This window comes from Oscarella lobularis, chromosome 14 (assembly GCF_947507565.1).
Source record: "Oscarella lobularis chromosome 14, ooOscLobu1.1, whole genome shotgun sequence".
NCBI lineage: Eukaryota > Metazoa > Porifera > Homoscleromorpha > Homosclerophorida > Oscarellidae > Oscarella > Oscarella lobularis.
Genome location: NC_089188.1, coordinates 1,564,640 through 1,587,351, shown reverse-complemented (window position 1 = coordinate 1,587,351; position 22,712 = coordinate 1,564,640). Strand labels below are relative to the sequence as shown.

The 22,712-nt window shown below is 48.6% G+C and overlaps 7 protein-coding genes across 9 annotated transcripts; 2 read left to right on the top strand and 5 right to left on the bottom strand.

Moving 5' to 3' along the window:
* Positions 1-4: 4 nt before the first annotated feature.
* Positions 5-5,672, bottom strand: LOC136195307 (phosphatidylinositol 3,4,5-trisphosphate 5-phosphatase 2-like). Its single transcript, XM_065984613.1, has 30 exons — positions 5,422-5,672; positions 5,292-5,361; positions 5,092-5,227; positions 4,932-5,034; positions 4,745-4,882; positions 4,607-4,691; positions 4,485-4,553; positions 4,291-4,428; positions 4,167-4,233; positions 4,050-4,112; positions 3,900-3,991; positions 3,666-3,768; positions 3,428-3,621; positions 3,255-3,372; positions 3,105-3,201; positions 2,871-3,015; positions 2,710-2,809; positions 2,482-2,652; positions 2,343-2,429; positions 2,223-2,284; positions 1,881-2,163; positions 1,663-1,821; positions 1,548-1,595; positions 1,427-1,486; positions 1,216-1,368; positions 1,132-1,156; positions 997-1,069; positions 481-750; positions 253-429; positions 5-162 (listed from the first exon to the last, which is right to left on the bottom strand). Exons 1-30 carry the CDS (start codon positions 5,553-5,555, stop codon positions 133-135), a joined length of 3,450 nt encoding a protein of 1,149 aa, XP_065840685.1. The 5' UTR covers positions 5,556-5,672; the 3' UTR covers positions 5-132.
* Positions 5,673-5,700: 28 nt separating this feature from the next.
* LOC136195300 (F-box-like/WD repeat-containing protein TBL1XR1) lies at positions 5,701-8,398 on the bottom strand. The gene is made up of 14 exons (XM_065984603.1): positions 8,202-8,398; positions 8,003-8,145; positions 7,507-7,951; positions 7,356-7,453; positions 7,260-7,306; positions 7,079-7,208; positions 6,964-7,027; positions 6,755-6,913; positions 6,583-6,704; positions 6,463-6,537; positions 6,278-6,405; positions 6,062-6,227; positions 5,912-6,013; positions 5,701-5,862 (listed from the first exon to the last, which is right to left on the bottom strand). The coding sequence occupies exons 1-14, from the start codon at positions 8,257-8,259 to the stop codon at positions 5,827-5,829; spliced, it is 1,773 nt and encodes a 590-aa protein (XP_065840675.1). The 5' UTR covers positions 8,260-8,398; the 3' UTR covers positions 5,701-5,826.
* Positions 8,399-8,451: 53 nt separating this feature from the next.
* LOC136195303 (pseudouridine-5'-phosphatase-like) lies at positions 8,452-9,429 on the top strand. 2 transcript variants are annotated; one of them, XM_065984608.1, is made up of 3 exons: positions 8,452-8,539; positions 8,591-8,809; positions 8,865-9,426. In XM_065984608.1, exons 1-3 carry the CDS (start codon positions 8,485-8,487, stop codon positions 9,272-9,274), a joined length of 684 nt encoding a protein of 227 aa, XP_065840680.1. In that variant the 5' UTR covers positions 8,452-8,484; the 3' UTR covers positions 9,275-9,426. The 2 variants fall into 2 exon arrangements, with proteins under 2 accessions (XP_065840680.1, XP_065840679.1); XM_065984607.1 differs by having other exon boundaries at positions 8,452-8,809; positions 8,865-9,429.
* Positions 8,470-11,100, bottom strand: LOC136195302 (golgin subfamily A member 6-like protein 22). Of its 2 annotated transcripts, XM_065984606.1 has the most exons (5): positions 10,853-11,100; positions 10,274-10,795; positions 9,322-10,222; positions 8,641-9,274; positions 8,470-8,583 (listed from the first exon to the last, which is right to left on the bottom strand). In XM_065984606.1, the coding sequence occupies exon 3, from the start codon at positions 10,198-10,200 to the stop codon at positions 9,331-9,333; it is 870 nt and encodes a 289-aa protein (XP_065840678.1). In that variant the 5' UTR covers positions 10,201-10,222; positions 10,274-10,795; positions 10,853-11,100; the 3' UTR covers positions 8,470-8,583; positions 8,641-9,274; positions 9,322-9,330. The 2 variants fall into 2 exon arrangements, with proteins under 2 accessions (XP_065840678.1, XP_065840677.1); XM_065984605.1 differs by having other exon boundaries at positions 8,641-10,222.
* Positions 10,242-12,375, top strand: LOC136195301 (uncharacterized). The gene is made up of 7 exons (XM_065984604.1): positions 10,242-10,552; positions 10,654-10,786; positions 10,846-11,128; positions 11,179-11,268; positions 11,317-11,394; positions 11,442-11,993; positions 12,053-12,375. The coding sequence occupies exons 1-7, from the start codon at positions 10,255-10,257 to the stop codon at positions 12,194-12,196; spliced, it is 1,578 nt and encodes a 525-aa protein (XP_065840676.1). The 5' UTR covers positions 10,242-10,254; the 3' UTR covers positions 12,197-12,375.
* Positions 12,185-16,563, bottom strand: LOC136195298 (uncharacterized). The gene is made up of 15 exons (XM_065984600.1): positions 16,328-16,563; positions 15,789-16,264; positions 15,564-15,728; positions 15,384-15,512; positions 15,223-15,324; positions 15,056-15,164; positions 14,222-14,991; positions 14,059-14,169; positions 13,888-14,001; positions 13,757-13,838; positions 13,310-13,693; positions 13,140-13,259; positions 12,970-13,089; positions 12,790-12,909; positions 12,185-12,730 (listed from the first exon to the last, which is right to left on the bottom strand). The coding sequence occupies exons 1-15, from the start codon at positions 16,389-16,391 to the stop codon at positions 12,303-12,305; spliced, it is 3,294 nt and encodes a 1,097-aa protein (XP_065840672.1). The 5' UTR covers positions 16,392-16,563; the 3' UTR covers positions 12,185-12,302.
* Positions 16,564-17,636: 1,073 nt separating this feature from the next.
* LOC136195299 (uncharacterized) lies at positions 17,637-21,858 on the bottom strand. Its single transcript, XM_065984602.1, has 15 exons — positions 21,745-21,858; positions 21,207-21,679; positions 20,984-21,148; positions 20,818-20,937; positions 20,658-20,759; positions 20,489-20,597; positions 19,659-20,428; positions 19,486-19,596; positions 19,315-19,428; positions 19,182-19,263; positions 18,735-19,118; positions 18,569-18,688; positions 18,399-18,518; positions 18,219-18,338; positions 17,637-18,159 (listed from the first exon to the last, which is right to left on the bottom strand). Exons 1-15 carry the CDS (start codon positions 21,806-21,808, stop codon positions 17,732-17,734), a joined length of 3,282 nt encoding a protein of 1,093 aa, XP_065840674.1. The 5' UTR covers positions 21,809-21,858; the 3' UTR covers positions 17,637-17,731.
* Positions 21,859-22,712: the final 854 nt, after the last annotated feature.

The window sequence follows — 22,712 nt, the reverse complement described above, 5'->3', positions numbered from 1 at the left end:
TGCGTAATGGCCAATTTAGACCAAATTCAATAATAGGGGGGAGGTATGGGATGAAAAAGCGGGGGCGAAAGAAAGAGAAAAAGTCACGAGAAGGGCATCTAACGTTCTTCGTAAATACGACCAGTCGAATATTCATATGCGACCGTGAATCGCCTGTACAATCTGCGAAACAAAGCGAGAACAAATTATAACGAGAGCATCCGGCATATCCTTCAGGATGCTAAGAGAACGAGGAGGAGCGCCTCTCCGTACCTGACGTCTGTGAAAAGCGTTCGTTATGCCGGCTCTAAATAAGTCGTCGTCGCTCAAGCTGTCGAAGAAAGACGGATCGTCCCAGCCCGATCGGACGAGATGGGGCACGTATTTCTCCAGTCCGGAGTCGATTCGGGAAAGCCATCCCAGAACGGCGATTTCCTGTTTAGATAACGACTAAAAACGGAAATGCAAGAAATCGGAAAAAAAGATGAAATGGGATTGTACCTGCTTGGGTTTCGGACGCAGCGGGGGGTGCTTGCTCGTTTTTCCGGGAGAGCTGTGACCAGCTGACGTCACGATGGTGTTGGCGGCACGTGCCTTGGCGGCGGCAGCGGCGGCGAGCCCCGATTGAACGTGAGGCGACGAGGAGAGAGTCGAGCTCGCCAGCGAACCGGCGACGGCTGGAGATCGACGTCCCGATGATGCGACGTTGTTGGAGGCGGAGTACGGCTCCGGTGGCAAGGGAGGTGCCGGAGAGCGATATCGAGGAATCGTCTAGACAAAAAAGGTGTCAATTAATTATTTTCGGAAACTACATTATACTGTAGAAACTTTTAAGTACGTGCCCTCCACACTACTACGTGTCCTACCACGTGTCCTACCACGTACTGTGGGTGTGTGCACAGGTAAAAAATTGTTGTTTCTGGGTTTCTGTTTTCTGTTTCTATGACGGCACCTCCAAAGTTGGCCACAGGATAACCGCACGACGCAAAAGTAGACAAACAAAACATATAATATTACTCGCTCTTTGGACGGAAGCGGAGGAACTGGAGGATCGTCTGTTACGTCAAACGAAGTCTGCTCGTGTCCCAGCCTGTGCGTAAAAAAAGCAAACCAACGTCAGATAGTAATACGTATAAGGCGAAAACTACGAACGGAATGGGGACTTCTCTTCGCTTGCCTACAGCAAAGAAGAAATAGAAATCGAGATAATAGCATAAGGAGGGCGATACTACGTACGATCCGACGACGATGACGACGCATCCGGACGACGCGCCGGCGTCGGCGGAGGCGGACCCACGGCATCCGTTGAAATCATCAAATCGACGTCATCTGCTACGCTTTTCGCTCGCATCCCTTTCGACACGCGAACGGAACGAGAGCGAGGCGGCGCTAGAAAAAAATGTCGAATATGCGCGAATCGCGAACATCGAATGGGAACAACGCGCACTCGTCACGGGCTTCCTCGTCGGGAAACGGCTCGTCGGCGGAGAGGTTTCCTCCGGACCCTCTAATCACGAGTTCGGCAAAATCGTCCATGATGCGATATATCGAATATAAGATTGTCATACCGTCGTTGTCGTGGTCGTGATCGTCGCTAATGAAGTTCTGTATCAGTTCTGTGAAAAGGAGGAAGGGTCGACGGATTATCGTCGTTTCCGGTGTTCTATACCCCCTTATTAATACCGTAGGAGGATCGCGGTCGAATCGTTTCCTTCGCTCCTTCCGTCACCGTTTTCATGTCGCCGCGTATCATTCCCGTGTGAACGCCGCGATGACTGAGTTGACTCTCGAAAAAATTCCACGAGTCGCTGAGAAGTTGTTTGAGCGAGATAACGCATTCGCCTACACATAGTAACGACAGTCGCTCGGCCGGATGACTCATCTCCGCGAAATTCGGCTACCGTAGGACTCGTCTCCTTCGGCCGATTTGACGGCAATGAGAAGATGCTGCTGTTCGAGATACTCTTTCGCCGATATAATCGGATAGATTTTCTGTTCGAAATCGTCGGCACCCCAGACGGGAGACGAATATTTGACGCCGTTCGATTCGTCGCGACGATACTGGGTCATGAAATAGCGACCGGCGCGCTGCGGCTGCGAGAGCGAGTTCTTGCTGCGAATCGGCTCGTTGATGCACGTCGAGTGAATTTCGAGATAAAACGGCGACGCGCTGCTCGTTTGAATCTTGAATCGCGAGAAAATTAAATGGATAAATTAAATAATTAACGATTTTATAAAATCACCATCGCCGCAATGCGATCGACTCGGAATTCGAGATCTTTTTGAGTGGCCGAGCTACTGAGTCCTAGACGATTTTCAAATTTAGAGTTTCTCGTTTTTTATCGTTATCGATGTGTTCTCACCGTCTGGCGTGTATTGGGTGACGGCACCGACGGTGAACGTAGCGAAGACGGGAGAATGATCGCTCGTCATTATGTCGTCAGTGCACCCTTAATTATGCATCGTCTTTAGTTTACTATTTCCATCTCGTCTCTTTCGCACCATAGGACGTGTTCGTGATGGACGTTTCAGGGTACGATTTCCACAGAACCCGATCGCAATAGGACGGAAGATTGATTCTCACGTACGTCTTCTTCATCTTGCGATAGTCGTATTTCTGTCGCGTTCCACGCGCGTAACGGTAGGTCGGCTGAAAACCGATTTCCTCTTCGTCTGTCAAGGGATTGATTATTGCGAGACGGCGGAGGAGGAGGTAATTGATTTTCTCACCGAAACTATCGAAAGCCTTTCCTCGTTTCTGCTCCTTGAGCAGTTGGTCGTGTTCGAGCAATCCTTTATAATCTCTTCGAGAAATGTAGCCCAGCACTTCCTGAGACGAAAAAGCGACTATGGGATAGACGATAAAAAAAAAGGTAGAACGGACGACTGACTTCGAAGCTGCCGCATTCAACGCGATAATTGAGATCTCCAAACCAGAAGAGATGATGAAAGCGATGGGACAAGTCGAAGACGCTCTTCTTCGTCGCCTGACCGAGCTGGAGACCACGCAAAATATCGTAATAATTGCTGTTTCGTCTGAGAGAGAGAGAGAGAGAGAGAGAGGGCGAGAGGGAGAGAAACGACTCGCGACACCAGCCCTTTATAGACCTCTCCTCCTGCCCCACCTATGACATTTCTCGTTTCCCGACGTGAGATGACTATTGACGAAACAGAGCGACGCTCCGTTAAAGAAAAACGAAATTCCCACGGCTCCTTTATTTCCTACGAAAACGTTGTCACAAACAGAGAGACCTCTCTAGCAGAGACTACCGTACCTAACGCTCCAGCAATTCCCGTTTTTACAGAGGATTGCTGCACGTGCGATATTTTGTTGATGTGATCCGACTTGGTTAGGACGACCAGTCGAATTCCCCACAAAGTGGCTACAGCTACCTATAAGGGGCGCCCTCACTAAACAAGTCCCCCCATATACGCCGCGCGCTCTTGCCTGTTTAAAGTCAACGCTGACGCATATTTTCAAGGACGACTTGATTTTTGCAATCCACTCTTTTTCGCTCATCGAAGTCTCCTGCGTTCCTATGGCATAGATGTCGTGCGGAAGACAGCTCAGAGTCGGATCGAGCGCCTTTCCGCTTCCGCTGCATTTGAGCCACGATAGAATGTTAGACGGTTCGGCGTCACCTAAAGAAATTCGTCATCTGGTGAGAGGAATTTGGCTCGTTTACCCATATTCCACGAGCCAATAAAAATCGATAAAGAATCGACTTCTTCGTTTTCGCTGTGCATGTTTCTCATTTGCTGAATCAATTGACAGAAAACTTCCCGACGCTTACAGAAAAAGAGACAAGCAAGTTAGTAGTGACCACAATATCTTTCATCTATCTGTGGTCATAACAGACCGGTCTTTATATAAGGTTCCCCTCTTAATCCACGCCCAACGTACGATCTATCTATTTTACCTTTGTGTCCTCGAAGTGAAAGTCACGGCGACTTTTGTCAAATCGAATTCCAAGCTTGGTGTTGTTCGATCGCGATTTTATTAGTTGAATGACTGAGAAAGAAAGCACGCTCTTGTGCGGACGCCTCTAATCAAACTCCGGTCGACTCACTTTGATTGTGAGCGAATACGTTCGAAGGGTCGGCTTTGCCTGCCTTGGTAACAATTAACTTCCCTGCGATTTAAAATTTTGATGCAAAATTTTAAATTGAGTACTGTCGACAGTTACCCTCTACAACATTGACATGTAAAAGCAATTTACTCCTTCCCAAACTCGCAGCATAAATAACGGAAACCTAAAAGGAACGAAAATCTGGTGGAGACAAGCACGATAATAACATCGCGCGTCTTACTTCAAACGTTTGCATGGGAAGAGACGGCGGAGCAGGCATGGGCGCCTGTCGTTCGGACGTCAATTGAAAGGGCGTAACGTCTTCGGGTGCCGGCGTGGGTGTCATCATTTCCACCGTGTCCTTCAGCAATGACTCGCTCTGCACCAAACGAAGTATCAACACAGAGTACGTATTGATGATGAGAATAATTCGACCTTTTTTTCCAGCGCACTTACTGCTAGACTACATTCCATCAGCGATTGAGCTAACCCGTCTGTCTCAGTCTAGAAGAGAGAATAGCCACGCCAACTCTTTCCCCCTTTCTCTCTCTCTCTACGTTTCTGTCACTTCCGCCGCCACCCGTGCAGTGATCGAAGAACGACTGCATTGCCTTCACTCTGCGTCTGAACGCATTGAGAGACCTAAACATTTAAAAATTAAATTACTTCGATTGTCCGTCGCTTTGCCCCCGTACGTTTCCAGTTCTTTTCCTGCTACTTTCAGCATTTCCTTGAAATTTGGCGCCTTCTTTTCCGTTTTCATACTCTCCACGTCCTTGACGATGCCGTCATTGACGTATCTCGTCAAATAGTCGAAAAAAGGCGAGTCCACCCTAAATCAATAATACAAATCGATACTCTCCTCTGCTCTTTCTCTCTCACCTCGTCTTTTCTTGGACTTTCAACGAAGCAAACGACATCTGAAAAAATTTCGCCATTTTCGTCACGCCAACGCACTCGTCCGTTTCGCTTTCGTTATCGTCATCTAAGGAAATAAGACATCCGGGTTAGCGAGAGCGCCAAACCGGAAGCAGCTCCAAACCCGTGTCTTCGTCCTCTTCTTCGCATTTGGCGATCGCATGCACGAGCGGACACGCTAGACCCGTATTGGGACCCTTATAATACGCGACCAAGTCTTCGAGCGAATCGAAAAATGTCTGTTTCATGCCCATAACGGCCTAGATAAGAAAAGACAACAACGTAGGGAATAAGTAAGTATTTAGTAAAGCCGAGGAGACTTGCCTGGATGAAAAAACGATTGTTTGACGGGTGACGCATGATGCGATAGTGATGGACATGACCCTCGCCGCGTCTGCGGAGAGGTAAGATTTAGGATGGGCGGGGCACTTCTTCTTGCTCGGTTTTTCCTTACGCGAGCGAGAGCACGTAGCTGCCCGGCACCGTTTCGCTTTCTCGCAGCAGAAAGGCGCCGCTCTTGCGCGAGTCGACGAGAAGCGTTTCGGCTTCCAATCGGCTCAGGCCGTGATAGAGCCAAGGCGACGACATTTCCGCGCGATCGCGAGTGCGCGAAACGAACGACGACGGGCGAGACGAGTCGACGGAGACGCGTCGGTGAGCGAAAACGCGCGACGGAGAAAGCAAAACGAGGGGATTCCAGACGGTTCGCCCGCGCGCATGCTCGAAACGCCGATTCGGTCAGTGGGTGCAAATAAGCACGTTTATTAGAACGCCACGGTGTCTTTGACACTCTCTGTGACAAAAAAAAAACAACGACCCGGGTCGTTTTTATCCGGGACGCGCTGCAAAACATTTTGTACTAATAAGCAAGTTTGCTGACGTCAAGGACAAACAACTGAAAAAAATAATTTATTATTTAACGGCGTCGATTTTATTGATCTTACCGTATTATCTGCGCCACATGCTGCCAGTTTATCTCCATCTCGATTCCAACAGACTTCAAAAATAGGGGAATTCGCTGAAAAACTATGAACAATTTTGCCATCCTAAAAGACCCATATATAGATTTCTAGCTACGTTATGTGACGTCGTACGTGAGTGGACCAAAGACGAATGAGCGTGTCGGATGATCCAGTGGCCAAGCAGAGACCATTGGGACTGAAAGCCAAGCCGTAAATGCCGTCGTGATGGGAGGCAAGGACGCGAAGACACGCGCCCTTTTCGACATCCCACAATCGAACCGTTGCATCAAACGAAGCGCTAGAAATCGATCGATCGAAGAAGAGAAAAATAACTATTTGAAGTGATACCTTGCGAGTAGCAAAGGAGCATGAGGATTATTAGATCCAGGACCGGACGGGCTCCATCTAACCGTGTGAATTTCTCGCGAGTGGCCATGAAGACTGTGAATAAAGTTGTCCTCTTTCAAAGACCATATCTTATAGAAAAGAAGAATAAGATTTTTTAAAAATTAGGAACGAGTCACATGACATGCCTTCGCTGTGGTGTCGTCAGAACAAGAAGCGAGGTAAGATCCGGCTGGATCCCATTTCACCGTATTTACTTCGTTCTATTTCAATTATAGATAGACATCTTTATGATTTCTATTCCTCACTTCGTGTCCTTTGAATATTCTAACAGGTTTATCCTGCCCCAATTTACACACGTAGACCAGTCTGTCTGTCGAACACGAAGCAAGACACGTGTTGCTCTGCCAGTCCAAATCCAAAGCAGGAGCTTTCAAACGCAAAATGCTACTACTACGAACAATACAGCTGCGCACTGACCTTGATGAAATTGAAATTGCTGCTTCACTTCGCCCGTGTGTGCTTCCCACACGATTACATTTTTATCCACGCCTCCCGAAGCGATGAAGTTTCCCTTTCGATTCCATTTTACTGCAAGTACAGGACCTTGATGCTGAGTCAAACAATGAAGCAAGCTCCCTATAAAAAACATAGGGTATTGATAAGGTTATATCACTATTAGATCTTACCGTCTCTTGCCCATATTCGAGTCTTTCCGTCATAGAATCCTGTTGCCAAGAGAGATCCGTCGTGCTAAAATCATACGTCCATTACGTATTGAATCAGAATCATTCTTTTTCTTACATTCCATTCCATAGACGTGACGTCGCAGTTTTGTTGATTATAATCTTTATTAACGTGATACATAGTGGCTAAGTGTTCTCCTTCCCCTAGTTCGCTACAATCCCATAGACGAGCTGTAGCATCGCCAGAACTACGTCATCTCGCAATAGAAACAAAGCAGTTGGCCACAGTATTAACTTACCCAGAAGCTAACAGATCACAAATGGGATTCCAAGCGCAAACGAATACCTAATACCAATTTTCTCCCTCTGCACATATTAAATAAACTAAATCTTACGTCTCCCTCGTGGCCTTTTAATAAGATGACTTTGCTGCTGGCTGAAGACTCGGCTGCAGCAGGCATCCCCTGTCCCACATCCACATCCATACTCTCTTCTATTATTCAATTCATATCGTTAGACTCCACGCACGCAAAGTTCTTCTCTTACCGTGATGATGATGATGATGATGATGGGAATGGGGTCCATTGAGCAAGTCTTCCCTAACAACGTCCGGCTGCCTAGCAACCAATTCAGAATTGACTTGAGCCATGCCGACTTCATTGAAGGACGAAGACGGCGTCGAAACGGGAAGCGAGGGAGGCACAGGAAACGAAGGAAGAACTGCAGGCAATCCATCGAGAGGTTGCCTTGGAACCACAGCCTCTTGAATGACCCCAACGCCAGCAGCACCAGCAGCAGAAGAAGAAGCTACAGGCATCGATACTATTGAGACTGAAGAGGGAATAATTTGATCTTGAGACAAGGATCGAGGTGGCGGAGGCGGCGGTTTGACGCGTTGTTGTAGCGATGATATACGGCTTGCTACGTAGTCAGGCGACATTGCATGAATCAAAGACAAAGGCTGTTCTGATTCCTCAAAGCAGCTTCCCTCCTACCAAAAGATGATTTAATTATACTTTTGCCGCATTTTTGAGTCATCTACCTCGTTGATTCCGATTTCGGCTTGAACGTATTGTAAGCCTTTTTGAACGGCCGTCACTAGAGCCCCTGGCGGTATCACGTGATTGGACGATGACGACGTCAGATTGGATTCCATGTAGAATGTAAAAGCCGAATGGTTGAAACCTGCGCGACGAGACGCGTCTCGGTAAAGGGGGCCCACCTGCACGAAAATCGCCCACCTGACTCCTGGAGGTATTTGTATATGAGGAGATTGAGTTCGTCGCTTAGAACGCTCATGCCGCGCCGCGGAGAATGAAAAAACGGTCGCGACGTTTGTTTTCGTTTCGAAGTTTTGTCGAATGCAAAGGCAGGCGAAGAGGAGGCAAGTGGGTCGAACGGCTGCCGTAAGCGGCTCCAAGCTTTTAGGCGAACATGGCGGACAATCCGAAAATATACGGGCTCTGCGAAATAATACTGGAATGTTGACGGTGATGACAACGTCGTGCATCCCCCGTATACGAAATGGACTCAAAGCGAATTACCCACGTTCTTTTCGATGTAGATGGCCTATTGTTAGGTGAAATCTCGTTCTTGACAGGGCGATTTGCTCAAGCGATGATTCTGTTAGACACGGAAGCGCTTTACACCGAAGTAACACAGGAAATCGTCGCTCCTTACGGAAAAACATTCGATTGGGACGTCAAAGTGAAAATGATGGGTCGCCCGCCCATCCAGTCGTCCCAAATTCTCGTCGACGAGCTCGAACTTCCTATCACGGCCGAGGAATACTTGCAAATAGCGGCAGAACGCTTCGCGGCTGCATTTCCACGAGCAAACCTAATGCCAGGCGAGACCACGCCTTCTTCCAAAGCAGCACATTTAGATTTGCGTGTTCGCTATAGGAGTCGAAAAGGTCGTACGCTATTTCGAAACGAACGCCATTCCCATGGCTCTAGCCACCGGATCGTCTGCAATCAATTACGAACAGAAAATATCGAGGCATAGAGAATTTTTCAAAATATTCACGCACGTGGTCGCGGGTGACGATCCGGAAGTGAAAGCGGGTAAACCGGCGCCGGACGTCTACTTGCAAGCGGCGCAACGCTTTTCGCCTCCGAGTCCGAATCCTGGCAACGTCTTGGTGTTCGAGGACGCGCCCAATGGGATTGAGGCGGCCCGAGCGGCGGGAATGTGGACGGTTATGGTTCCAGATCAACGAATGGATCCGCAATTGTGCAAGAACGCTCACAGTGTAATAAAATCGCTGGAAGATTTTAATCCGACCGAGTGGAATCTTCCACCGTACAAATAACTAGAGCTTTGATATTATGGAATTTGATGTTATGCTTGTTTGCTTACTGAATTGATCTATTTCTTATTCTCGCGCGAATAGTGTCTTCTCAGGTGTTCTAAGGCTTTTGCATCTCTCTTGTGAGATGATATAGATGTGTCCAGTTTCTCCTTCAGTGTGTCTACTTTTCTCTTCATGCTTTCCATGATTTTGATATGGTCTCTTTCCATGGCAAGTCTCACTTCGTCCAAATCGTTTTTCCTCTTTCTTTTCATCAATTCGATCTCTTCTTTTTGGTCACGATGTCGCTGATTCCAATTGATTTTCTCCATTTCTAATCTATGCACAGCGTCCTGGCTCCTCCGCAGTTCTTCCTCCTTTTTCATTTTCTCTAATTTCATTTCGCCGTTCTCCACGTCCAACACGCCGCATTGTTTTCTCCACCGCTTCAACCTAATATGCATCTCCTCATTCTCCCTTTTTAATTTTCCCATGAGCTCGGTCTGACGAACGATCAAGTCCTTCATCTCGCGAATTTTCTCCTTACACGATTTCACTTCCCGCTCCAAATCCCCGCTTTTCAACTCCAATTCCAAAATTCGACTCTTTCCAAAATCTCGATCATTTCTCAATACATTCAACTCCTCCCAAGTCCAATGACAAATGTTTTCATCTTCAATCTGTCGACTCTCCTCATCCTCTCCAACGTCGTCTTTCTGAATTTCTACAGTACTTTCCAACGTTTCGTCCACGATAGCGTCTTCTTCGCTCTCCTTCCTCGTCGATTTCGCTTCGCGAAACGGTCGTTCTTGCCGATCTCGAACCCAATGCTTGAATTCTGTCGACGACGGAGGTGCGAAATTCCATTTTTCGCGAAAATCCGCCAACGAAAAAGCGAACGTCGGCGGAAAAACGTCCTCGACCCAGTGTTTGCCGTCGTCGACCATAACGATACGGGAACGGCGAACGCTAATGCGAGCACGTCCCGAATCAGGAAGTCAATGGCTTATATCGATTTACCGTGCGACAGCGCTTCGGTGTGGTCGAAGCTGTTAGATTTGTACAAGGACGTGGCAGCGTGTTGCGACGAGTCGTCCCTCTGCTCGACACTCGAACAAATAGCGAGAACGGCGGGGGGTGGAGACGAAAGTGCCATCGGCGGTCTTCGCGCTTTCTTCAAATCGAGCGAAGACGCGCCGAGATTCTTCGGCACGACACTTCCATTCATAGCCGAGACGGCGAGTCAATTGAAAGTGGAACTGGATAAGGAGATCAAACGCATTCCCTTTTGTAGCGCAGGTGAATGAAAACTCGAACAGAGTAGGCTGAAAGTAGACCGCAAAAAAAGATCACTGATAATAAAGAGTGGGCGGGGACTTACTTGATCTCTTTTCTGATAGTTCATCGCACCGTTTCGCTGAGTCGACGTCTAGTAGCAACGCTGCTAGCGAATGCTCTCCTCTGTGCATTTCCTCACGAAAAGAAAGGCTCTTTCAGCTTCGTTCAATTTTACAAAGGCCTGAGTCATGTCGAGTAAATAATCTAGAGAGAGAATTGATTAATTATTCGCCTGTTATTTGAGTAATTCGTAGGGCTGACCGCAGGTCGTCTCAAGCGGCCAAATTCAAATGCATTCTTCACTATTTTGATCGTGTGCGGGAAATTGGCTTAGCTGGTTTGAACGGCTACATAATGATCAGACGACACAAGGCGAAGTCACTGCAAATGAAAGATTGGCTTTCCAATGCAGATCCGCTATGCCACGTCGAAGTGCTTTCGCGAGGATCTATCGAAGATGCTGGGTCCATGGCTCTGCAGGCTGATTTTGCAGCAAGGCACTTGGGCGGCGGGGTGCTACGAACTGGAAGAGTGCAGGTAATCAATAATACGGTGGTAAGTAGTAATTTCGTACCGTTTCGTTTTAGGAAGAAATTCGTTTTTGCATCAATCCTGAATTGCTCGTGTCCGTTTTGCTCGTGAAACCTATGGACTCGAATGAGGCTGTCAGTATACAGGTACACGCATGTGCCTTCCTAATGCGTACGTACATGCAAATAATTCAGGGAACGGAGCGATTTTCTCGCTATTCTGGATACGGTCGGACTCTGAAGTACGCAGGCGACTATCAAGACAGCAACCAAGTGAGTCCATACATGTATACTAGACGAAGCACGAAGGTCACTTACAGTGTGATAAATGGGGCGCTCCTCTGACGAAAATAGTGGCAATGGATGCCCTAAATTTGGGTAGAGCGTCAGCTAAGGATCAATACAGCGAAGAGAAGATTGGCAGAGAATTGACAAAGTCTTACGCTGCTTTCCATTCCCCCGTGCCGGATCTTTCGCCGGAACTGCCATTGTTTGCTGCAACTCTTTCTAAAGAGATCATCACTGAAGCGTTGACGTCACATCTGAATTCAACAGACCGATGGGCGTCCAACTTCGTATCGCGTCCTATAGAGGAGGCGACCAGTCTCGATGCATTTGCCGACGGAATTGCTAACGACGTCATACGTCTGGCGCAGCCTGAATCCTGGGCGAATCATTTTGCCGGCAAAATTTTGTCGAGCGCTTCCGATTCGCTTCAAGCCGGATATCGCGCTGTTGCTACGGGAAACTGGGGATGCGGTGCATTCGGTGGGGACCCCCAGCTGAAATCGATGATTCAGTGGATAGCCACATCTGCAAGTGGAAGGCCAGCGATGCTCTATTACTCATTCGATGACACCAGAGTGGCTGAGGTTGGTAGACAGGAGCTAATGGGATTGGGCCTTCTTATCTCATTGAGCTTTCTTTCTAGTTGAAGCCGTTGGTGGATGGGATATCTGCTGCTCGGTGGAATATCAAGCGATTGATGAAAGCTCTGCTGGATTACGAGAGGGCTCAGAAGAAGCATCCCAAAACGACTCTCTTCGACTTTCTGCAATCAGAATTGCAACGGTGAGAGAAGATCTATTTGTGACAGTAAAACTGCGCGCGAACATGGTGGCATTCTGAAAACTAAAGCTTACACTAAAGGAGACCAGTGGAGAAAAAGCGAACTTACCGCGCTAGAAGGGAATTTCGCACACGTATTGATAGTTTTTATAAGCGCTGCACGGAATATCGGACCACCTCCCGCTATCCGACTTCTCTGCGTACGTACAGTCTTCGTTTCCGTATCGATACCGCCACCAACTGCTGTAATATCCCCCGTTATTGGGCTCTCCGTGTCGCCAGTAGGAGAACGTGCTCGGAGATCCGTCCACCCACTTCCATGCCCCTTCCCTGTCGACGTCGTTATAGCCAATAAAATAGGACGACGACGTCAAGCCGTTGACGTAATTCTGTTCATGTGGGCTGTTCAGCGAGACGAGATTTGCGCGCGAATCAAGCGTGCGGCAATTGAGCACGACATGCTGCCACGTCGTGGAACTGGGGGGAAGTGCCTTGTAGCAGTGACCGTCGAAAAAGTTCCAATCGTCAGGGCAGATTCTCTCTGTTAAACAGACGAATTCAAAGCGTGCTTTAGAGATATTTCTATCGGCGTGTCTTTACCGCAATTTTTTCCATTTCCTTTGTATTCGATCGGACACGTGCATTCGAATGAGCCAATGATATTGGTGCATGTGGCCAGCTCGTGGCAGTCGTCGATTTTAAGAGCACATTCGTCAGCATCTGAAACGAAACCAATCATTATTATTAGTACGACTGCTATTCAGTGTACCTAAGACTCACCGCACGTCTTTCCGTCTCCAATATAACCCAGCTTGCAATCGCACTCATACGAATCTTCCGTGTTGATGCAGTGCGCGTCTGAACTGCAGTCGTCCAAGGCAAGCTTGCATTCGTCGGCGCCTGAGTAAAAACTCTTCGTAAATAATCCGGATACAAGCGTAGACACTTACGGCATGTAAATCCATCTCCGTCGTGCGTCGACCTGCAATCGCACGTGAACCCGCCGTCTTCGTCGTCGCAATCGGCGAACTGAGAACAGTTGTGCGCTCCGGTACTACACGCACGTAAATCTGAAAAGAAACCATCACACAAATTCCTAATGACTCAGTCGATCTTTTACCTTTCTTGCAAACGTACGACTTGCAATCGTAGCAATCACTGATATTCCACGTGAAGCGGTTGAACGGACCCAGGGTACCAATACACTGTCCCAACATGACACCTCCCGCGTAGCCGCTCGCCCAATGCGTGTATCCGACTGCTGATCCGTCGCTCCACCGATTCAAGTCCAAGCTCGCATTGCTCACTTCGTACGGAAGTCCAATCCACGCGTTCTGACCCGTCAGCGTGCCCACGAAAAACGCTTCTCGATCACTATGAATGCTACTGAGGTGACCTCCTTGGGACACGCAATCGGCTGCGGCCTCTTCGTGCGTCTTGCACTCGCTGCTCGGCTTGTAGCAATAGCCATCGTAGGGAAACCAGCCCGGCTCTTCGCACGCATCTACATTTATTCAAGCAAGACTTTTTATAAATTGAACCGGATCACTTCTTTTATTGTACTGACCGGGCATGACTGCGTAGATCACTTTAATAGGATCGGGATAGAATTCTTTGACGCACACGCGGAATTTCAATCTGCTGACGCTCTAAAGAATTCAAATTCTTTACTGTGATTAAACGAAAACGGTAACTAACCTCAACCCACGCAATGACGTCATCATATTTAGACGAAACTTCAACTGAGTCGTTACGTTGTGCCGTCACGAGAATTCGAGGAGCGACGTTATAGGCTCTCGTAAAATCGATAATCTGATCAAATCGGTATTATGCTATCAAATACTGTAAAGAATTCTCATCATTCTGCACCTGGCAGTGAGCGTCATTCACTTTGCTTCGAAGTGCGTTGTGCACGTCAAACAACGCCGAACCGTAATCGGAGAAAATCGTATACGGAACCGTCGTGAAAGCCAGCCAATTCTACCAAAATTTTAAATCACTTATACCTCTGCAGCTATATTGAAGTTCTTACAATGGAAACGTGTTGATGAAGTCCGTCGAAATTCTGCAATTCTCTCACGCAAACCGTGAAGGAGTCGACGGACACCGAATCGAGCCAGATGCTCGCCGCATCGTGCTTCAATTTGTTCAATCCGTGCTCGATGCTTACCAAAACGTGCGGAACCGTCGAAAATCCGTACAGCGAGACGCTCTTGCATAACGTTCCCGTCCACCAGTGAGACACCGTCAAAAGTCCGGCCATTCCATCGTCCGGTGCTCCTTGATAGACCATGTAACTCGCTGTAACCGAATGCTCGTCGGCCATGTCGTGCCGATCTCCTCTGCCCGCCACGTAAGCGCATATCGTCAGATTTTCGTAGCCGAACTCTTCTATCCAAACGACGGCTGGATCGTGAACAAAGTCAGCGTCGCCGTTACTACGAAAATCGGGTGTAACCAACGCGTGAAGCCGCTGGCCCGGGTAGAAAAAGTGTGGATTGAACTGGATTTGCTTGCACGCGTACTGTTGGCTTCCCGTGGTAGGAGAGTCGAGTGTGACGGTACCGGGCTGAAATGGAAATGGCATGCAACTTCCGTGATGATGGATTCGGACGTCAGTCCGCCGAGTTTGAAATATGTAGCGACGGTAGTAGCACTCGTTGATAAACGTCTGACCGTCGGACGTGCAAACGGGAGCTTCGATTTCGGTGCAGTTCGGCGGCACGCACACGTGACTGTGAGGTCCAATAGGTTCGCAATAGCCGTACAGAGCGCATCGAACAGTGACGCAAGGATCCGTGTCTAGAAAATAATAAGAGGACGGATCAATATTGCCGTTTTCATATCACGCAGGAGGCTTCCTCACAGCCAATCACTATCCACGAAACGTCAACTTCGTGCGTGGATCCAGCGTTTTCGTACGATTGACTGTAGCCATCCATCAGCACCAAATCGAAGCCCGTTGCCGTCACAGACTAACAGATTCGTTATTCAATTAGAGATCAGTTTATTGCTCTAAGAATCGATTCGTACTTCCGCCCACACAATGATAACATCGTCCGATGTCTTGCTCGTCGGTGAAACGAACACGGCTGGAGGTAATTTTTCATAATACGTCCTAGTGAACGCAACTCTCTGAAAGGATCAAAATATAACGTCATTCGCTCAACTGATAATTGCAACAAAAGGGTTACTTTTCTGTACGTGTTTTCGACCGAACTCGACGAGCTTCCCGACACGACGAAAGCCGTCCTGTCGACCTCTGTCACGTTGAGATGCGACTGCAGCAAAGCGATGCTCGTGTCGTCGAACGCAATCCAATCCTATTACATCATCATTAGCCACGTCCGGCGTCTCATTAAATACGAACGCACCACTTTGACGTCACGATGAACTCCGCTGAACTTTTGCATCTCTTCGACGCAGACCGTGAACGCATTGTCTCTGACGTTCTCAGTCCAAGAGAAGACGGCATCCTGCATCATTCTCTCTTCGTTCTCCACTCTCGTCGTTATCAAAACGGTCGTCACAGTGCCACTCTAAAAAGACGCCGAATAATAATAAACATGACTGTGCTGTAAAATCGATTCATTTCGCACCACAACGACATTTTTGCACACTTTTCCGTACGTAAAGTCGTCAAACTCGATAATGCCGTCGCCCGCGAATCCGGGCCGACTACCATTATTTCCAATCGTCGGTATTTCGTCGTCGCCGGCCTTCTTGCTCACGTACGCCGACCATTCGATGCTCAGCGAAAGATCGTGAGCCGCGTAGCCCGACGGCGTCATGCACACGTACGCACTCCTCGAATTGGGATGAAGGACCCAACTCGTAAACGCCTTCACGTTGACATTGTTCTTGTAGCTGACCGACGCTTGCACGTGAACTTCCTCGTCGAGCTCGACGAGCATCGCCTTGTCGAAGACAATCTGCTTGCAGCTGGGTCCTTGAAGGTCTTTGGGACAACACTCTGGGAGTGCGCTCGAAACCGGACAGCCTTCAGGCTCGACGTAAACGCGCGTGTCGGACTCGCCCGAATTCCACTCGACTCGGCCGAATTGGAGAGAGTGAGCTGCAACAAATGTCCGTATTGAAAACGCGGCAAGGAAAGCGATGACTTGCGTCTGCACTATACCTGAGAATTGGGCTGAGCTGAGGGAGTTGCAGCAGGCGAAGAGAAGGAGAACAGCAAACAACATAGCTGGAGCAGTGCTTCACGCTTCAAGTCACCAGCAAGTGCAAACGGTGCAACGTTCGGTCTCCCTTTTATACAAAATCTTGACGTCCGCTTTGAACCGCAAATCGAAAGTTCGATGACTCTGGAGGACGTTCCCAGCGTGTAATGTTTCACTGTTTGTTCTATAACAAGTCAGTTCCGACTGTTTGTTTTCAGATAATTTTCCTATTAGATGGGGCTTGAGAACGTTGGCACTCTTTCATAATCTTCCTGTTAGACGGCCCAGGGGGACTTGAGAACGTTCCCAGTGTGTAAGTTTCACTGTTAGTGTCTATCGCCGAACCGGCACCCAACCGGCATCCGGCCGGCATCCGGCTTTTCTCCTCCTGTCCAGTCTGAGCTTCCTCCGACAAGAACGTAAGTAAGACGCCCGGTGACGTAGTCCTGAGCGCCGCATGGCAGCTAGATCCGGATTGTGCGTGCCGCCCGAACCATTCAACTTCGGGCGGCATACAGTCTGCGCGTCATTTCTCAGAACGGGGAAGTCCTGCAGAGACAGCAGCATAACCTCGATGACTCAGCACGTCCCCTAATTAAACCAAATGCACCTAGCTCTAACCCAAATGACTGCATTTTGACACTTATGTACCTATAAGTGGCTTCGATATGGATCCACCAGCTCTAATGGGAAACTGTAACAAAAGGTTCCTTTCAAATAAAACCCGGCAAGGAAAGAGATTGCTAGCCGGAAAATCTCAGAAGAAATATAGACTTATGTGGGCCAATCTCGTGCTCTCAGAGGACTCCTCCGTTCGTATTTGTCTTGAGGCTGGCGATGCTCTATTACCCATTCGATGATGCCCGAGTGGTTGAGGTTGGTAGACAGGGGCTAATGGGATTGGGTCTCATGTCCCGGCCTTCCACTTGCGGATGTGGCTTTCCACTGAATCATCGACTTGAGCTGGGGTTCCCCACCGAATGCACCGCATCCCCATTTCCCGTAGCAACAGCGCGATATCCGGCCTGAAGCAAATCAGAAGCGCTCGAAAAATTTTGCCGGCAAAATAATTCGCGACTTCGATCAGCCTTTCGACAGTTCACTCTTTCTTTCTAGTTGAAGCCGTTGGTGGATAGGATATCTGCTGCTCGGTGGAATATCAAGCGATTGATGACAGCTCTGCTGGATTACGAGAGGACTCAGAAGAAGCATCCCTCTCTTCTATATTCTGCAATCAGAACTTCAACGGTGAGAGAAGATCTATTCGTGACAGTAAAAGTGCGCGCGAACATGGTGGCATTCTGAAAACGAAAACTAAAGCTTACACTAAAGGAGTCCAGTGGAGAAAAAGCGAACTTACCGCGCTAGAAGGGAATTTCGCACACGTATTGATAGTTTTTATAAGCGCTGCACGGAATATCGGACCACCTCCCGCTATCCGACTTCTCTGCGTACGTACAGTCTTCGTTTCCGTATCGATACCGCCACCAGCTGCTGTAATATCCCCCGTTATTGGGCTCTCCGTGTCGCCAGTAGGAGAACGTGCTCGGAGATCCGTCCACCCACTTCCACGCACCCTCCCTGTCGACGTCATTATAGCCAATAAAATAGGACGACGACGTCAGGCCGTTGACGTAATTCTGTTCATATGGGCTGTTCAACGAGACGAGATTTGCGCGCGAATCAAGCGTGCGGCAATTGAGCACGACATGCTGCCACGTCGTGGAACTGGGGGGAAGTGCCTTGTAGCAGTGACCGTCGAAAAAGTTCCAATCGTCAGGGCAGATTCTCTCTGTTAGACAAACAAATTCAAAGCGTGCTTTAGAGCGATTTCTATCGGCGTGTCTTTACCGCAATTTTTTCCATTTCCTTTGTATTCAATCGGACATGTGCACTCGAATGAGCCAATGATATTGGTGCAGGTGGCCAGCTCGTGGCAGTCGTCGATTTTAAGAGCACATTCGTCAGCATCTGAAACGAAACCAATTATTATTATTATTATTATTGCTATTCGGTGAACTTCAGACTCACCGCACGTCTTTCCGTCTCCAATATAACCCAGCTTGCAATCGCACTCATACGAATTTTCTGTGTTGATGCAGTGCGCGTCTGAACTGCAGTCGTCCAAGGCAAGCTTGCATTCGTCGGCGCCTGAGTAAAAACTCTTCGTAAATAATCCGGATACAAGCGTAGACACTTACGGCATGTAAATCCATCTCCGTCGTGCGTCGACCTGCAATCACACGTGAACCCGCCGTCTTCGTCGTCGCAATCGGCGAACTGAGAACAGTTGTGCGCTCCGGTACTACACGCACGTAAATCTGAAAAGAAACCATCACACAAATTCCTAATGAATCAGTCTTTTACCTTTCTTGCAAACGTACGACTTGCAATCGTAGCAATCACTGATATTCCACGTGAAGCGGTTGAACGGACCCAGAGTACCAATACACTGTCCCAACATGACACCTCCCGCGTAGCCGCTCGCCCAATGCGTGTATCCGACTGCTGATCCGTCGCTCCACCGATTCAAGTCCAAGCTCGCATTGCTCACTTCGTACGGAAGTCCAATCCACGCGTTCTGACCCGTCAGCGTGCCCACGAAAAACGCTTCTCGATCACTATGAATGCTACTGAGGTGACCTCCTTGGGACACGCAATCGGCTGCGGCCTCTTCGTGCGTCTTGCATTCGATACTCGGCTTGTAGCAATAGCCATCGTAGGGAAACCAGCCCGGCTCTTCGCACGCATCTACATTCATTCAAGCAAGACTTTTTATAAATTGAACCGGATCACTTCTTTTATTGTACTGACCGGGCATGACTGCGTAGATCACTTTAATAGGATCGGGATAGAATTCTTTGACGCACACGCGGAATTTCAATCTGCTGACGCTCTAAAGAATTCAAATTCTTCACTGCGATAAAAATCGAAAAATGAGACTAACCTCAACCCACGCAATGACGTCGTCATATTTAGACGAAACTTCAACTGAGTCGTTACGTTGTGCCGTCACGAGAATTCGAGGAGCGACGTTATAAGCTCTTGTAAAATCGATAATCTGATCAAATAAGTGTTATACTATCAAATACTGCAAAGAATTCCTATCATTCTGTACTTGGCAGTGAGCGTCATTCACGTTGCTTCGAAGTGCGTTGTGCACGTCAAACAACGCCGAACCGTAATCGGAGAAAATCGTATACGGAACCGTCGTGAAAGCCAGCCAATTCTACACAAAAAAACAAAAATTTTGAATCACTCATACCTCTGCCGCTATATTGAAGATCTCACAATGAAAACGTGTTGATGAAGTCCGTCGAAATTCTGCAATTCTCTCACGCAAACCGTGAAGGAGTCGACAGACACCGAATCGAGCCAGATGCTTGCCGCATCGTGCTTCAATTTGTTCAATCCGTGTTCGATGCTTACCAAAACGTGCGGAACCGTCGAAAATCCGTACAGCGAGACGCTCTTGCACAACGTTCCCGTCCACCAGTGAGACACCGTCAAAAGTCCGGCATTTCCATCGTCCGGTGCTCCTTGATAGACCATGTAACTCGCTGTAACCGAATGCTCGTCGGCCATGTCGTGCCGATCTCCTCTGCCCGCCACGTAAGCGCATATCGTCAGATTTTCGTAGCCGAACTCTTCTATCCAAACGACGGCTGGATCGTGAACAAAGTCAGCGTAGTCGTTGCTACGAAAATCGGGTGTAACCAACGCGTGAAGCCGCTGGCCCGGGTAGAAAAAGTGTGGATTGAACTGGATTTGCTTGCACGCGTACTGTTGGCTTCCCGTGGTTGGAGAGTCGAGTGTGACGGTACCGGGCTGAAATGGAAATGGCATGCAACTTCCGTGATGATGGATTCGGACGTCAGTTCGCCGAGTTTGAAATAAGTAGCGACGGTAGTAGCACTCGTTGATAAACGTCTGACCGTCGGACGTGCAAACGGGAGCTTCGATTTCGGTGCAGTTCGGCGGCACGCATGCGTGACTGTGAGGTCCAATAGGTTCGCAATAGCCGTATAGAGCGCACTGAACACCGACGCACGGATCCGTGTCTAGAAAATAAGGAAGCGCATCAATTATGCTGTTTTTTATCACGAATGCGGCTTCCTCACATCCAATCACTATCCACGAAACGTCGACTTCGCGCGTAGATCGGGCGCTTCTGTACGATTGACTGTAGCCATCCATCAGCACCAAATCAAAGCCCGTTGACGTCACAGACTAACAGATTCGTTATTCAATTAGAGATCAGTTTATATTGCTCGAAGAGTCAATTCGTACTTCCGCCCACACGACGACAACGTCGTCCAATGTCTTGCTCGTCGGTGAAACGAACACGGCTGGAGGCAATTTTTCGTAATACGTTCTAGTAAAGGCGACTCTCTAAAAGAATTGAAACATAACGTCATTTGTTTAATTGATGAGACTGCAAAAACGTTACTTTTCTGTAGGTCAAACTCGACGAGCTTTCCGACACTATGAAAGTCGTACTGTCGGCCTCCGTCACGTTGAGACGCGATTGCAGCAAAGCGATGCTCGTGTCGTCAAACGCAATCCAGTCCTATTACATAATTACCTACGTCCCCGCGGTCTAAATACGAACGCACCACTTTGACGTCACGATGAACTCCGCTGAACTTTTGCATCTCTTCGACGCAGACTGTGAACGCATTGTCTCTGACGTTCTCCGTCCAAGAGAACACTGCGTCCTGCATCATTCTCTCTTCGTTTTCCAATCTCGTCGTTATCAAAACGGTCGTTACGGTGCCATCCTACACGGAAGACGAATGATAATAAATATGGCAGATGTAAAATCGACTCTTTTTGTACCACAACGACATTTTCGCATACTCGTCCGTACGTAAAGTCGCCGAACTCAATAATGCCGTCGCCAACGAATCCGGACCGACTATTGTTTCCAATCGTCGGTATTTCGCCATCGTTGGCCTTCTTGCTCACGTACGCCGACCATTCGATGCTCAGCGAAAGATCGTGAGCCGCGTAGCCCGACGGCGTCATGCACACGTACGCACTCCTCGCATTGGGATGAAGGACCCAACTCGTAAAGGCCCTCGCGTCGACATTGTCCTTGTAGCTGACCGACGCTTGCACGTGAACTTCCTCGTCGAGCTCGACGCGCATTGTTCTGTCAAAGACGATCTGCTTGCAGCTGGGTCCTTGAAGGTCTTTGGGACAGCATTCTGGGAGTGCGCTCGACACCGGACAGCCGTCCGGTACGACGTATTCGCGCGTGTCGGACTCGTCTGAGTTCCACTCGACTCGGCCGAATTGGAGAGAGTGAGCTGCAACAAATGTCCGCATTGAAACCACTGCAAGGGGAAGGCAATGACTTGCGTCTGCACTATACCTGAGAATTGGGCTGAGCTGAGAGAGTTGCAGCAGGCGAAGAGAAGGAGAACAGCAAACAGCATAGCTGGAGTAGTGCTTCGTGCTTCAAGTCACCGGCAAGTGCAAACGGTGCGACGATGGGTCTCCCTTTTATACAAAATCTTGACATCCTCTTAAACCGCAAGTCGAAAATGAGATTCTTGTCTTCCTGCAAAGTAAAGTCTACAGTTAGTAGCCCCTGTTAGAGGGGGGGCTTGAGAACTTTCCCCGGTGTGTTACATTTCCTGCTTGTTTCAATAAATGAATAAACTTCCATGCCGTTATCTGACGTCTCTCCTCTTGTCCAGCTTAATCCTCCAACAAGCACGTCAATAAGTCGCCAGGTGACGTAGTGCTGAGCATCGCATGCCAGCTAGATCCGGATTGTGCGTGCCGTCCGAACCAATCAACGTTCAGCGGCATACAGTGTGTGCATCACTGTTTGCATTTCTCAGAATGGGAAAGTCCGGTACGTGTCAGCAACATAACATCGATGACTCAGCTGGTCCCCTGACTAAACTACGGTAACCCATACAAATGTGACTGCATTTTGAAAAGCAAAACACTTCCGTACACTTCAAGTGGCTTCGGCTCTTACTAGGAAACTGTAAAAAAGGTTTCCTTGCAAGTAAAAGCCGGCTGAATATCAAAGAAGGAGATTGCCAGCCGCCGGGTATAGACTTCTGCTGGCCAATCTCGTGCTCTCAGGGGACTCCGTTCGTGTTTATCGTGAGAGTAAACTGCCGCAAGGCTGATCGAAGTCGCCCATCGGTCGTTTCGAGCGGCAAGCAAGTTAGACGATACGTACTGCCACAGTGCCTCGCGTTCTTCGACTTCTTGTCCTCGTCTTCGCTCTTTTTTGCCTGTACGAACGACGCGCCATTCGTAATGCTCCACTGTCGAGACGAGAAACTCCAGAGCCGTCAGCAACGGCACGAATCGAGCTAT